The sequence below is a fragment of the Siphateles boraxobius genome, unplaced genomic scaffold (genome assembly GCF_051911475.1).
Source record: "Siphateles boraxobius isolate OS27281-9 unplaced genomic scaffold, OSU_SipBor_1 66, whole genome shotgun sequence".
In the NCBI taxonomy this organism is placed as follows: domain Eukaryota; kingdom Metazoa; phylum Chordata; class Actinopteri; order Cypriniformes; family Leuciscidae; genus Siphateles; species Siphateles boraxobius.
Genome location: NW_027509193.1, coordinates 8,310,586 through 8,327,038, shown reverse-complemented (window position 1 = coordinate 8,327,038; position 16,453 = coordinate 8,310,586). Strand labels below are relative to the sequence as shown.

At 37.8% G+C, this 16,453-nt stretch overlaps 1 protein-coding gene and 1 long non-coding RNA gene across 2 annotated transcripts in view; both read right to left on the bottom strand.

Moving 5' to 3' along the window:
* The window catches only part of LOC143721541 (uncharacterized), a 323,157-nt gene that overhangs the window by 253,675 nt on the left and 53,029 nt on the right, over positions 1–16,453 (bottom strand). The gene's annotated exons all lie outside the window — the stretch shown is intronic.
* LOC143721535 (protein shisa-9) overlaps positions 1–16,453 on the bottom strand; it is a 96,720-nt gene that overhangs the window by 28,260 nt on the left and 52,007 nt on the right. The window contains exon 4 of the mRNA XM_077212032.1: positions 365–475. Coding sequence (XP_077068147.1) covers positions 365–475 — 111 coding nt within the window. The remainder of the gene's footprint in view (positions 1–364; positions 476–16,453) is intronic.

Here is a 16,453-nt window from a genome sequence, read left to right as displayed (position 1 = left end):
AGAGGGTTTTTCCTCTTGATCTGAGAGGTGATATTTGCTTAAGTGATTGATTATCATTCTAATATATGCACGGTTGTGTGTTCTCCCTGCAGTCAATGACACTGAGAATGATTTGCAATGGTAATCAGTTGTTGTGGGTCAAGTGACCTTGATAAACATGCGTGGCGTTTATAATGTACATTACAAGGTGTGTGTGTGTGTGTGTGTGTGTGTGTGTGTGTGTGTGTGTGTGTGTGTGTGTGTGTGTGTGTGTGTGTGTGTGTGTGTGTGTGTGTGTGTGTGTGTGTGTGTGTGTGTGTGTGTGTGTGTGTGTGTGTGTGTGTGTGTGCGCGTGTGTGCGTGTGCGTGTGTGCGTGTGTCTTACCCATAGTCTTGAGAGAGGAGTATTTGTTGAAGCCCAGGTTGTTGTGTGGCTGGGACAGAGTCATTGCGGAACTCAAAGGAGGAAGCATGACGTTATTCAGGTGGTTATGCTCTGAAGGAAGAGAGAAAGCACAAAGGAGCATGGAGAAGGAGGAAAGGGAGCAAAGAGGAGAGAAGGGGACACAAGAAGGAGGGGTGTGTTAGTAAATGGGAAGTCAGCACATTTATAGCGACAAGTGCATGTGATTAGGATAAACTCTGCCATTAATTTAAGCGAGTAAAGGGGAACGAAGGACATGCATGCATAGCCAGAGGAAGATCTTATCAGAGGAAGATCATTGGTTCCCGTAGAGCACAGTACTAGCAATGCCAAAGTCATGGGTTTCAGTTCTCAGGGAACATGTGAACTAATGCCATGGATGCACTTCAAGTCACTTTAAATAAAATGTGTCTGTTGTATAAATGTAAATGTACATTGCTCTTGCATAACTGCAAAAAAAATGACTTTTTCAATTCTTTTTGACTTGTTTCCCCAATTAAAATATCTAATCATCCTTAAAACAAGACCAATTTAATTGAGAAGTGGCAAAGCATAAGATATCAAGACAAGTTTTCAGAGAAAATGCAGTGTCTTTTACCCTATAAAGCCTGCTTATCATATTTTATACACACATTTCTAAGGCCTAGTTATCAACATGATCAAAGCTTTGCTGAATGAGCTTTAGAATTTATTATAATTTCATAAAGCTATCAGAATGTCTGCCATATAAATATCAGCAACTGCACCAAATTGCATACTTTTGCTTAAAGTAAACAAACCTCCTCCTAAAACTCCATATTCTCCTATATGTGCTATATATCTTATGTATAGCATGATAAATTAGCCATAAAAATCTGATGTATCAAATATGATGACATGCTAACTTTTTTAGATTTTGTCTAAATTCAATAAACTGTTCTATTTCAAAAAATTATCTCATATGTTAGGCTTTACAGAGTTAGTTAAAGTGTATTTGGCTTAATGCACTGACATTTATTCCTGTTTTAAGTATAAACAAGTTAAAATAAGTTAAAAACATCTACCAGTACAATAAAACAAAATACACATATATTCAAAACAAGTCTATCTTATGCAATGTCAGTTCTCAAATAAATAAACCTTCCTTAAAGATTCTTCTAGATATTTTAAACTGCACAAAAAAAGCATTTAGTCTTGTCCGCTGTATTAAACACTGTCTTTGATTTTTATTTTAAAATTCCTTTAAAGAAATTAAAATGGACAATTGTTGAAACATAATACAAATGCAGAACTGTAAAATAAATATGGACAGCAAAGCTCAGATCAGTTAGTCTTGGAGGAATTTGATTTCAAGTGCTTGAGTTCATATAAAGGACAACAGTGAACATCCACCCACTTTTTTTTTTTTAGCAGTTTTGGTTCCGGATGTTTTCCCCTATTTATTTTCTTCTTAAGCATTTCGAAAAAAGTTCCAACATGACTATGTACTTAAAGTGCCCCTATTATGTTTTTTTGAATATTCCCTTTCATGCAGTGTGTAATATAGCTGTTTGTGAATGTAAACCTTCTGCAAAGTTGTAAAGTCAAAAGTACACAATAAATAAAGTTATTGTCTCCTAAAAGAAAGAATCAACTCTGAACCGCTTAAATGAGTCCTTTTTCATTCAAATCCTACTGCTTTCCAGTTCTATGTCACTAGAAGATACATTTGCATAATGCCCGCCTAATGTTGTACGTTGCCCACCCGCGAACAACTTGACCAGCTCACAAAAACGTCATTTTACTGACGACTGCTTCTCAAATCTCACTGGAGATCAAATGCTTGCTCTTGAAAGACGGGTCAGTACCCAGTTTTATTTGGACCAGCTTGCTCCTCAGAATCACAACCTGTAAGTATGAATAATAATTCTACCAGGAGTTCAAATAGTTTTGTGTTTTATATTGTGTACGTTTCCGGATAACCTGCTAACTCACGTTATTATTTAGCGTAGTGTCAGTTCTGGCAGGTCACGTTAGTCAAGCTCGCATCAGCTGATTCTCAGCTGATCCACGTCTACCTAAAGGAATACGACGCCTATCACTGTATACATATATAAGTTCCTTCCGTATTATCAACAGCTATCGCGTTTCTCAGGAGCACATTACCCGATTACCTGATTCCCCGAGAATCAAAATAAATTCTCAAATAATGTTGTACTTTAAAATCTTGAATTAATGATATCTGCAATACATTCATGTTGGTCATGTTCCGTTTACCCTAAGGGGGGTTATTGCTGCTCTCCTTGCTCTTATCCATGCTAGGCTGCATGGATGCGCTTTGAGTTCTTGCCCAGAACAGAACCATACCGCCAATCCTAAATGTATGCTAACTGTCAATCGTATGTGACGATAGTGGTCCTGAAAGAAATTGTCTTACTGAAATACTACTGCGAATCATTACCCAAAAATCATTACCACTATTACCTAAAACTGTGTCTATTAATGCAGGATGAAGGATGAAGCAAGATTTGTTTTATGTTGGACTGTATATGTTTCACTGTAAAAACTTTAATGTTACAGTGATTCACGTTAGTGCCCACACGTGTACCGCAATTAATTAGAAATATACACATCGGTTGGTGAATGGACATACACTTGTTAATGCTGATGGTGAGGAATAACTAGTTCTTCCAATGTTTCATCATTGGATTCGCACTTGAATTTATATGGTCTTTACAGTGTGTACAATCACTGAGGACACAGGAAGCCGGCTGGAGCTGAAGTTCAGTTATGGTAATGTTTAGCTTCCCACACGCGCTGTACACAGTTGACCAATCACAACAGACTGGGCCATCTGGCCAATCAGATCAGAGTAGACCAACCCAACAGACTGGGTCATCTGGCCAATCAGAGCTGAAACTACAAAATATAAATGTTTATTGAGAGCGTATAGGGAGACAATTTTGATTAAGTAATTTGCAATGCTTCATGTGAGCGAGCATTCACTGTTGAGCTCAGTTGATTTCAGCTTCCATAGTAAAATTGATTTCTTTCATCAGATTGTGGGTAGTGTAAATCTGAGTACAGTTTTAAGTCATTGTTGGGATCTGTTGTGAAACTGAAGGAGACGTGAGATTACTGACATCTTTTTCTTATGAGAAAATTTAAGGTCATTGATGTCTAGTAGAAACAACTGCGAGAGAGATCACATTTTCTCTTTCCTATGGGCATGCTTGTGCATGCGTGCAATTTATGTCCATTTCTGATGCGGATGTTTGTTAGACTGCAATATACATATCTGTGGTCTATATGCTGTGCTGAGGTCACTTAAGGTTATTTGGGACACACATCCTGTGTCCTCCCCTTTGGGCTGGGGTGTGTGGATACTGACCCGATTCTGTCAGACCACTACGCGCTTGTGTATGTATGCACTTAACGTACGCATGTTAGTGTAAGTGCATATGTGCGCTTTTAGTGTGGCAGGACGGATCGTTACCCCACATACACTAACGCTCACATACATACAATCTAGTTACAATTAAATCCCCAGGTTATATCACAGCAAATTGACTCAGGTCACGGACGATGGTTTATGTGCACATGACATATAGGCAGTGTGTTTATCGACACTGTCTGACACATTTTAAAAGGGGTAATTGTGCACACGCAATCACACAGTGTCGTAAAAAGCATGTTTCTACTTTGCTGTCCAAATATGCTTTCAAATTGCTGTCAAATGTGATTTCTGCATTATATTTGTGTTAGATTGTTTACTTTCCACAGCTTGATGAATTCTGATCATTTTGAAAATGATAATTAAATATTGCAGCACTAAAGGCTGGTGATATGTAATGTACAACACTGACTTCCGACTTGTTTTGGTTCTGGAAGTGCTGTTCCCATTCATTTTCTCCTCGATTACAAACAATTCTTCAATAAAAAGTTCACAGCAAGGGATCAAACCAACAAAGATAAATCAAAATATTACAATCTTTGATTTGAAGCTAAAGAGTATATTAAAATCTGAAAAAATAAGTATTTTGTTGATTAAACGACAACACCATGAAGCATTATGCATGATGAAATCAAAAAAATAATGGTACAATATAAATCTATCAATTTATAGGCAGTATATATTTATAAACAACAGTATATTTTAAAATGTGTGTGTGTGTGTGTGTGTGTGTGTGTGTGTGTGTGTGTGTGTGTGTGTGTGTGTGTGTGTGTGTGTGTGTGTGTGTGTGTGTGTGTGTGTGTGTGTGTGTGTGTGTGTGTGTGTGTGTGTGTGTGTGTGTGTGTGTGTGTGTGTGTGTGTGTAAACACTACCAATCAAGTTGTTTTTTTATTAATACTTGAATTTAGCAAGGATGCATTCAATTGATCAAAGGTGACAGTAAAGACTTTTATATTGTTATGAAAGATTGCTATTTCATACGCTGTTGAACTTTTTTTCAAATTTAGCTTTGCCATCAAAATAAATTACAGATTAAAATATATTAAAATAGAAAACGTTTTATGTGTTTTGGCCGTTCATTTACACGACAACACCGTTTTGGGGGCCTAAAATAGTCCAACTTTTGAATTTTTTTGAAAATGTTACCGTTATCGTCTCCATGAAAACATCATGAAGTGACATCGCCAACTACTGGCCTGGCATGAATAATACAGCGATTTTAATAATTTTCACGGATCCAATCGTTTTGACAGTGTTGTCGTCTGACTTCTACAGAAGCTTATACCATTGATTAAATATTTTTTTATCAAATTCTCTATGGACCTGACTAATGCTTTTATTTGTTGTAAATGTAGTCACAGTTAAAGCAGCATTGTATTGACCAATAAGCATTCAGCACTAGAGCTATGTGTTTTAAATATGTAAAATACTTTATATATTTTATCATGTTTTATGCAACTAAAAGACAAATTTCTTCTTGGCTCTTTAAACAGTTCCAGTCTTTGCAGTAAAAGTTTCCTGATTTAGACCCATGTTCTGTCAAACTCCAGGCCAACCCAATCTCATTCACAACAGGAGATCTCTGTCTGTGCCTCTACTTTAATTCTCTTTCATCTCTCTCTCTCTCTCTCTCTCTCTCTCTCTCTCTCTCTCTCTCTCTCTCTCTCTCTCTCTCTCTCTCTCTCTCTCTCTCTCTCTCTCTCTCTGTTTCATTCCTTCAATCACTCATAAGCAAAAGTTTCAAACTAAATTCTCAGATGTAATTTGGTCATGCTTACCCTCCTGAAATTACTTTTTTTTTAACAAACCTCATACTCTAGTCTTAACACAAAAACTTAACACAGCCATGAGCATGTAAAACTATGGTATGGTATGGTTTTTTAACTGCTATAAAAGCGTAGAATCTGGCCCCTTTAACTAATACCACGCTATATTTAAATACATATAAATGTAATAGACATGCATTTCCCTCTTTGTCTCTTTCTGGATCGTAATATTTGCTGTATTTTGCATCATTCTTCTCTTGCTAAGAAGAACTCGATATTGCGACAGAAACTTTCGACTCTCTATTTTCCAGCAGTTTAGACACAGTTACTCCTTTGCGCTTAAAGAAGATTAAAGAAAACAGTCCAACGCCGTGGTACAACGAGCACACTCAGACCCTTAAGAGAGCAGCCAGAAAAATGGATTGCAACTGGAAGAAAACAAAACTAGTTTTTTCACATTTCATGGAAAGAGAGCACGATTGCGTACAGAGAGGCCTTAAAAACTGCTAGATCTGCTTATTTTTCAACCCTATTAGAAGAAAATAAACAAAACCCTAGGTATTTATTTGAAACAGTTTGTAAATTAACCAAAAATAAAGTTTCAACCCCAGACGTTTCCAAGCAGCACAGCAGTAATGACTTAATGAACTTCTTTACTAGGGCTGGACCCGAATATTCGAATATTCGTTCGGTGGGTTGGTATTCGAATTGAAAATGTGACATTCGAATATTCTTTTTTTTTTTTTTTTTTTTTACACCTGCCAATCTTACATGCGCTTCAAGAGGCACACACGCACATTTGCACACACACGCAAGATCTCTCGCTCTCTCCCTCTCTGTCGTGCGCGCACTACATGGTTTGGAGCTCGCAAGCTCTAGATTCTGGGAGATTTGAAGTAATTTTCGGGCATCAGGGAGCCGCTATCAATATGTGGGAGACTTCCGGGAGACTTGGGAAGTCTGAGACATTTAGAGATTCCGAAAGCTTCGAATATTCGATGTTCATTACTACCGAAGCTTCGAAGCTCAAAAACTGGTATTCGGACCAGCCCTATTCTTTACTTACAAGATTGATCAGGGAGAGAATTATAACTATGAACCCTCTACTACAGGATCGCATCAGGCAGTGCATTGTAGTCTCCCTGAGGAAAATTTTGATTCATTCATTGCTATAGGAGAGGAAGAATTTTCTAAACTCATTAAATCATCTAAATCGACAACATGTATGTTAGACCCTATACCGACTAAGCTATTGAAAGAGATGCTGCCAGAGGTCATAGATTCTTAATCCATTCTGTTAAAATCACTTTATAAATGAATGTAACTTGACTTGACTGTTTCAAAGCAGCTTTACAGTGATAATAGAAATTACCGTAACAGATTGTTTAGACTTTACCACCGCTCTAGAACAAAGTTATTGTTCAGCTAAAGATAGTCTTGAGTTATTAACTTAGGGGCTGCTAACACGACACTGTTCTAACAGAAAAAACCCCAACGCACTCCGGCCGCCCATCCGCACAAAACAGTGCCTGGTGTCTCGAGAACCCACTCTCTGAAATAGGTTCGAAGGTGAAAACAATTATCCGTTTTCTCTGCGCAAACCTCAAATACGCGAAAACGCAGATGAATTAATGATATTAAGATCTGGGATAAAACGTCTTTGTCATTAGGATACCCACCAAAAACTTTTAAGCTGGCTATGATTAAACCACTTGTTAAAAAAACGCAACTTGATACTAGAGAATTAGTCAATACATGCCGATCTCAAATCTACCTTTTCTGTCATAGATACTAGAAAAGGCAATATCCTTACAACTATTTTCCTTTTTAGAAAGAAATGGTATCTGCGAGGATTTTCAGTCAGGATTTAGACCGTACCATAGTACTGAGACAGCTCTCATCAGAGTCACAAATGATTTCCTCTTATCATCCAATCGTGGCTGTATCTCTCTGTTAGTGTTACTCGATCTTAGTGCTGCATTTGATACCATTGACCACAACATTCTTTTAAATAGACTTTAAAATGATGTTGGCATTAGTGGAATTGCATTAGCATGGTTTAAATCATACTTATCTGACCATAATCAGTTTGTAACAATAAATGTCTTATCGATTAAATTTAAAGTTCAGAATGGCGTACCACAAGGCTCAATACTAGGACCGTCGCTGTTCACTCTGTACATGGTACCCTTAGGAGATATCATTAGGCAGCATGGCATTAGTTTTCACTGTTATGCTGATGATACTCAGCTCTATATTTCTTCACGCCCTGATGAAACTTACCAATTCACAAAATTGCATAGCTGCATATAAAAAACTGGATGACTAGTAATTTCCTACTACTTCATTCTGAAAAAACAAAGATTCTAATTATTGGACAAAAAACTTCCTCACGTAATAACCTAGAATTCTGTCTAACACTTGATGGCTGCTCTGTTAAGTCTTCGTCGTTGGTTAGGAACCTGAGTGTGCTCTTTGATACCAATATTTCATTTTAAAGTCACGTGTCTGTAAAACCGCATTTTTCCATCTTAAAAATATATCCAAATTATGTCATATGCTCTCAATGACAAATGCAGAACAATTAGTTCATGCGTTCATGACATCGAGGCTAGATTATTGTAATGCTATTATGGGTGGTTGCCCTGCATGCTTAATAAACAAACTACAGCTGGTCCAAAACGCAGCAGCTAGAGTTCTTACCAGAACCAGGAACTATGACAATATTAGCCGGGTTCTGTCAACACTGCATTGGCTCCCTATTAAACATTGTATACATTTTAAAATATTGCTGATTACTTACAAAGCACTAGATGGTTTAGCTCCCCAGTACTTGAGCGAGCTCTTAATGCATTATACTCCTTAACGTCTATTGCGATCTCAAAATTCCGGCCAGTTGATAATATCTAGAAAATCAAAATCGACTGCTGGCGGTAGATCCTTTTCCTATTTAGCACCTAAACCTTGGAACAGTCTATCTAACATTGTCCGGGAAGCAGACACACTCTTTCAGTTTAAATCTAGATTAAAAACACATCTCTTCATCCTGGCATACACATAGAACACTATACAGTCCTATTATTCAAATTAGTTAAATGAGTATTAGGCTGCATAAATTGTGTCAGGCGGAACCGGGAACACTTCATATAACACCTGATGTACTCTCTACATCATAAAAAGAATGGCATCTACGCTAATGTTAGTCTTTCTGTTTATTCCGATGTTTACTGTAATCAGCTGGATTCGGGCCGTATGCAGATCAGGTGGTGGATCTGCACCTACACATGACTATAGCGCATGATGTAATCAGTCGGATCCGGGCCGTATCCAGATTGGATGGTGGACCTGCGCCTAAACACGACCCCAACGCATCCCTGAAGTGTCAGAAGAGCTTGTATCAACTAGACTCTCCCCTGTGCAGACCTCATCGACACGACAGCCATCGGCACTGATCCTCAACAAACTCGTCCTCATACGCGCGTGATGACTCCGATCTTCAACCAGATGAACTGCATAATATAATGTTCCGATCCAATCTAACTTCTGACCTGTAATGCTGCCTGAATCATAATCATAAATTGTTTGTTCGTTGGCCAAAGGAGAACTGGCCCCCTGACTGAGCCTGGTTTCTCCCAAGGTTTTTTTCTTCATTCGGTCACCTGATGGAGTTTGGGTTCCTTGCCACTGTCGCCTTTTTCACCTTTCAGCGCCTTTGTCGCCATTGGCTTTTGGCTTGCTTAGTTGGGGACATTTCATTTTATATTTAACAATATTATTATAGCATTATTTTCCTGTTATCTATGTAAAGCTGCTTTGAAACAATCAGCATCATAAAAAGCACTATATAAATAAAGGTGACTTGACTTGACAGACCATGTTCTTTAAGGTCATACTGTATTCAATAAGAGAACTCTAACGCTTCACACAGATCTAGTGTTTTTCTCTAGAGACTTGTTGTAGAGTAGAAGTGTGAGACTCCAAATAATTACAACTGCATCCTTTTCTGTTTCTTACGATTATTTATTATTTTCTCTGTTCGCTAGGCTATGTTGTGAAAGAGAATGGGTAAAAACAGACTGTGGTATTGTTTGGGGAACACGGATAATATGTCAATCAAGCAGAGAGATTCTTTAATTAACAGCACAAATTGCCACTCTTCTGTTCAATGGATTAATTTAGAGTGTCAGTTTGTAATAGAGATTGGTCAAAGAGTCCTGCTCCCTCTTGCATGTGAAGTGATGCTCCAGCGCAGAAGTTTCCAATCCTGCTCCAAAAAATCTGCCTGTAAAGATCATGAAGACTTTGATGGCCTGGTCCAGATGTTTATAATAAGGGTTGGAGCTAAACTCTGAAGGTTGGCCTTCATCTCTGCTATAATGGCTAATTCTAGTTTGTTGGAGGTTCTTTGTTATTCTGTTCATACACAATTTGCTTATCAACATTACTGAATTTTGTAAATTAAAAACAGGCAGTTTTCTGTCTTGTGTTGGTGTATTTCTTATTGAAACAGCATTGTAACGAGGTAAAAGCTTTGTGGAAAGATGTGTCTAAATTGACACACATGTGTGTGTGTTTTCCTTGCTCCCCTGGCATTAATACAGTATTTAATGCTGTATTGTTGGAATTTTTCTTTTCTTGTTTAAAGCATAATAATGTTTTTTTTTTTTTATTGACATTAGGCTTTAGTTACATCAGAACCATAAACTTTGATTAGCTTCATGCTAGTTAGTTGCAGATGAAGAGACATTTTCATTCTAGAGCATTTGATTAGACAAAAATTAGTAGTGCAGGATGAGTCATCAATATTTTTGGTCCTTTTTTCCGAAAATAAAAAGACTGTTTTAAGTGCGTATATCTGCTAAAACTTCATCTGAAAGCTGTTATTACACTTTGAACGTAAAGCAGTATATATTTTACCTTTCAGTCTATGCGCAGTAGCTGTTGATAACGTTTGTTTATAGGTTGCTATTACAGATTGGTCTGTAATCGGCTGTGAGTGTGAATTTTCTGCCTGAAGAGAGAACTCATGGTCTGCCTGTGCACAATGCCTGGATATCCATGCTGTTCCGAGTTCTTGCACTGGTGGATTGACATTTCGTGCACGAGGCTCTGAGCGATTTTTCTGCGGTCAGGCTGAAGTTGTAATCTAATAATCTAAACTCCATTACACGCATCAGACTCTTATGAAATCAGACATGCAGTATAGTGTCTCACACTGTATCTGCCCCTCATCCCAACCTCTCGCTCTCTTATTTGTCTTGATTCGTTTGCATTTGTTTCATTACCTCCAGTTGTCTGATACTAGAAACTTTTGGGGGATGGGGGGCATATATTGCTTGCCCCTATTCTCTGGACTCCATTACTTTTTTCCATCGCTCGTTCCTCATTGTTGATTGAGTGATTGATGGGCAACCTGGAATTGCGTAACTTAATGAACTGCTAAATGGCTATCGAACTGTAGCTCCCTGTCACAGCCCCTTTTCCCAATAGGAGTCATACGTAAGCGTCATAATTAATAATAACTGCAGGACGATAACTGCATCAATCTTGTACCCTGGTGAGGTGCGGAATCTGACCTAAAGACAAAAGGGGCAAAATATCTTGTGTTTTAGATTATTAATCAGATTTTGTTGCTCAGGGATTGTTGAAATAGTCACATTGGTTTCAGGTTTATTTGAGAGCTATTGATCGATATCAGTCAGGGTTGATTGGTATAAATAAGTTCATGGATTGTTCTTCAAAGACTAAGCTCACCTCATTCATTCCACTTATTTTTCATTGCTACATGAGGGAATCTAATTATGATTTTGAAAATAAATGAGTTCAATAATAGAAGTAAAACAGAGTCAAAATGGAAACAATGATATTCCAATAGATTTCCAGTGGATTTACAATAGATTGATATCGCAATATAGTCACACAAAGAGCCACAATGGAGCTTGTCAGAGGGTAAACCCTGTTTTATTTTCTTGCAAAACATATAATATTGCTTTTTTATGATTGATTATTTTGTTTGTGTCCAATAACTGATATGCAGTTGTCTGATTTTTAAAAAGTTGAGCTATGATCCAAACAATATATCAAATAATTGCATTATGCTAATTATTTAAGTTTAACTTCACACCATCATTCTCCCTGTGCTTCTGTTTTGACAAAGTATGGAGTAATCGTGGATATGCTGTCACATTAGAACCGCAAAAGTAATCACAGTTGAGCGTGTGGGAGCTACAACCTGTAGTGTTTCCTCAAAGTAAAGGTCAGGTATCAATGGAGAATCACTCTGAAGAGACAGAGAGAAGTAGGTTGAACCTTGCAGATGAAATCATCTCCATTTTACTGTATATAGAAGGAGGTTTCCAGCTGTTTTTGAGCATCTACAGGAGGTACAGCTTAACTTTTTGAGTCAGACTTTGCAAAACTTTGTAGAGTCGATTTCTCATTGAAGAACAATGTGTGCGGCAGAAAAAAGTGTTTGATATCCATCCATGGATCTGCTCCATTGGAGTTGGAGATTTCTGTTCTCTGAGGGCAGGCAGTCCCTCGGGATCAAATTCAATCAAACACACGGCTCGCCACAGAAAACGCAGTACTTCTCATTAATAATGCATCATCCCACTCAGGAAGAAAGAGCAATCAACATGCATATTCATTTAGCTTTTTAAATATTACTGTCCAGGCCTTTAAGGCTTTGAAGAGCATTTTACAGCCAGGATGAGAGAGAAAGTGAGAACAAGACAGGGAAAAAAGAGATAAAGAAAGGGTAAAATAACCTAATATGCAAAAGAAATATAGACTGCCACAAGGGAAAGAGAGAGTAAGACAAGGCCACGTTGCCTTGCTTTATCGCTTTAGAAGTTGAATTGAGTTTGTGTGGTTGTGTGTGTAAGATCAGCTTTTTTGTCACACCTCTCCACATACACACTTAGAATTTACTTGAATTGGCTCTGATATAATTTGACGAATAATCAGTATAGTGACAGTGATGGCTTGTGGGACTGTACTGGCACACACACACACACACACACACACACACACACACACACACACACACACACACACACACACACACACACACACACACACACACACACACACACACACACACACACACAGACACACATACACACACACAAACCTTTTTCTGTCAAACAACTACATTTGGCCCCATATCTGAGCCACAATACACAACCTAACACAGTTTACTGCTGTCATCATTCATTTAGTTATTCATACGTACACACACACACACACACACACACACACACACACACAGACAGAGGGACATAAAAGGGTGTTTGCAACATGAACTTTGGTGCCTCCTCAACCCACGGCAGACACAATGCAATCACAGACCCAAAAATGCATAGGCAGGTTACATGGCCTTTGAACATTACAAAATTATATTGAATATGAACAAAAAATAAATATAGAAACAAAATATTATATGCCTGTTGGTTGTTTTAAATTTGTTTAGATGTTAGCGAGCACCTTTTGAGAAATAAAGTTTTTTTGTTTGGAACATTTTTGAACATGACATTTTGGCATAATTAAAGAGTTTAGCAAATGCTGTATTTGCCTAGTGCTCATATCTTAAAGTTAGCCCAGTATAAATAAAGTATATCAGTGTCATATTAAGCGGAGTAAGCTAAAACTAAGCATAAATCTAGTGTTTAATGACAAGGGTATTAAAACGTAAACATGGTTTATGACGACACTTCCTGTGTCCTCTTAAACCAAATGGCTTAAAAAACATATTAAACAATGTTTGTTTTTTTAATAAAAAAATGCCAAAAATTTTCTGTGATGGGTGGATTTAGTGTTAGGAGATAGAATATACAGTTTGTACAGTATAAAAACATTACACCTATGGAGAGTCCCCGTAAACCACATATTCGTATGTGTGTGTGTGTGTGTGCGTGTGAGTGAGTGTGTATGGACATGGTTTATAGAACATGAGTTTGTCGCCCCCTTTATGTGAGACTTCTGTGTGTTGCATATCTTGCATACTGCCAAGCACACAATGGGCTAATTTTAAGTTTTTTTAAATCCTTATAGAGTACTGAACACCATCACACAAGAGTATAGCATCAAATCATTATGAGAGAAAGGAAGCTTAGAATAAGTGGCTAAAAGGATGTTGAGAGTATGCAATTATTTTTTATTAGGTACACTGTAAAAAATGTTTTTCGAATTTGTAAATAAAACAAAGATTATTTGAATAAGATTCACAAGAAAATACTATTTCAGACTACTTCAAAATTTCATGTTCAATTCAATGTGTTACTTGCCGTTTCTTTGTAATTATTTGTGCCTTTACTTTAAATTGATGTCTTTTCCTAAATAGTGCTCCTTGATCAGACGTGGACAGTAACAAAGTACATTTACTTGAGCACTGTACTTAAAGGACAATTCCGGCCAAAAAATGAACCTAAGGTTAAATAACACATGGCTACCGAGTCGACCGTTGTCTGGGATGCGTTTCATGATAATCGAATGTTCCCAGTTTTAACATTAGTTTTAGTTTAACCACAGATTAGCTTATAACGCTAGTGTATGGGGCATAGAATAAGTACTAATAACCACTAACAAGGCTCAAAATAGCCCCACACTAACACGGTAGCATAAAAGAGGGTCCCTACCTGCAAACCGAAGCAATGAGAACTTTGTATGTATACAGGCAGTTTTATAAAAAGGATACTTTATAAAGACAGTACACTTTGCGTATACAAGCAGGAGCCATCTTTGGAAAACCGTCTCGACCAGTCGAACCATGAACGCCGTGCTACGTGAGCTGAACTGTGACTATCGACCAGCACGTAGAACGGCGTTCGTGGTTCCCAGAGAACGGTCGACTCGGTACCCATGTGTTTTTTAGCCCTAGGTTCATTTTTGGCCGGTATTGTCCTTCAAGTACATTTTTTGAGTATCTGTACTTTACTAGAGTATTATTTTTTCGGGAAACTTTTTACTTTAACCTAACTACATTTGTAAGACAAATATCATACTTTTTACTCCACTACATTTCTGTCAAGGTCCTTGAGTAGAAAGTAGTAACGTCAGTCAGGGGATAATTTTGGTTGGAAATGAAAGTCAGATCGACGTCAGAACTCGACGTCAGTTTGAAAATGACGTCAGAAACCAACATCAGTCGGGTTCTGACGTCAACCCGACTTTCATTTCCAACCACAATACAACATCTGTCCAACTTTGGAGAGTAATGTCAATCTGACGTTGGATTCAGATATCAATCTGATTTTCATTTTCAAAGTTGGGTTTGGTCTTCAAAATAGGAACTTTGTCATTTATTTGGAGCACACTAGCTTATAGATAATAGTAAGGCTAACATATTCATACTAAAAGCCAAAAAACTTTAAATAGGGCACTATTTGAGGGAACAGCCATTTGGGTGTCCGAAACCATTGTTGACGTTATTGAGTGCACTTCAATCTCACATTCAATTGTTACATACGACCTGTGCCGGCCTATGCAACAGAGAGGAGAGACCACGCGGATTATTTGATTTCAAGAAAAATTGGTATTTATTAAAGACAAAAAGAAAAAGGAACAACCTAAAATAATTAAAGTCAGTATAATTGTTCAACTCAAACCGAAAACAAGATGCAATCAGGGTATGTGAAGTGTCATGCAAAAAGAAACAAAATCAGCAAAACGGTGCAAGAGAGAAGGAGAAACGGCGGCCTCCTGCAACCAAGTCTGGAGAGTCTTTAAACACCCAGGATACTGGAAGCAACCACACGCGGTCCTTGAGCAATCACCTGCAACACGCTACACCTGCGCTCCTCTCACCTATAGGGGAGACGTAATGAACAGGCAAACCGCAAAGGAGGAGGAGCTGACAGGTCCGAGACTGTCACACAATCCCACTACTGGAACTGTGTTCTAGAAATAAATTTGATATTGTTATGAGGGTAAGTAGGCAGGCATAGAGTCAGAGGCACAAGGTACTGTAAGTATTACATACAACAATAAAACAATACATTGGTATTTACTTTTGATACTTAAGTACTTTTAAAAATTAGTACTTCTGTACTTTTACTTTAAAAATCGGTCTTTAAAACTTTTGCTTGTAACGGAGTAATATTTGACCGGTAGTATCTGTACTTTCACTCAAGTAAGGAAGTTGTGTACTCTGTTGTTACTGTTGCTCGTACTTTGTTCAAATCCCTATCCCTAAGTGTTAAACTTTTTTGTTTAGCAACCTCATAGCAACACCATGGATACCACCCTGGTAACACTCTAGCAAAGCATAGCAATACCCTGCAAACCACCCGACCACCATAGCATCTGCATAGCAACACCCTGGAAACCAGCCAGAACACTCCAGCACCTTGGTCATGAGTATTGCATGGACACAAATCATATTTTCTTCATAAAATCTAAACACCTAGGTCTGTGTTTAATTTATCTTGTCTTATCATTAGTAATTAATCACAAACAGTTTCTTTGTTAGTGTGGGAGAGTAAGAGGAAAAAGGGCACACTTACATTAAGGCACACCGACTTAGAGAGCTTGAACAATTTGGAACAAAATCAAGCAAGACAGATCGATTGGGACAAGGTTGTATGCAGATGTTTGCATTTATTAGCCTATTTCTAGCTGATAATTTCCATATTCCTGAGCATCAGGGCTTCAGTGAGATGCTGTAATTCACATCTGGGGATTTACAATACAGACTGAAGTACGTAAATGACAGCGCAAGAGGCACTGTATGTGTGTGTATCAGTATGTGGTCTCTTGATCTAAGTTGCTCAAAGAATTGGTTAGATGAATATAGACTAATGTTCAAAAGTTTAGGGTTAGTAAGTTTGTTTTTTTTAAGTTTCTGAAAGAAGTCTCTTATGCTCACCAAGG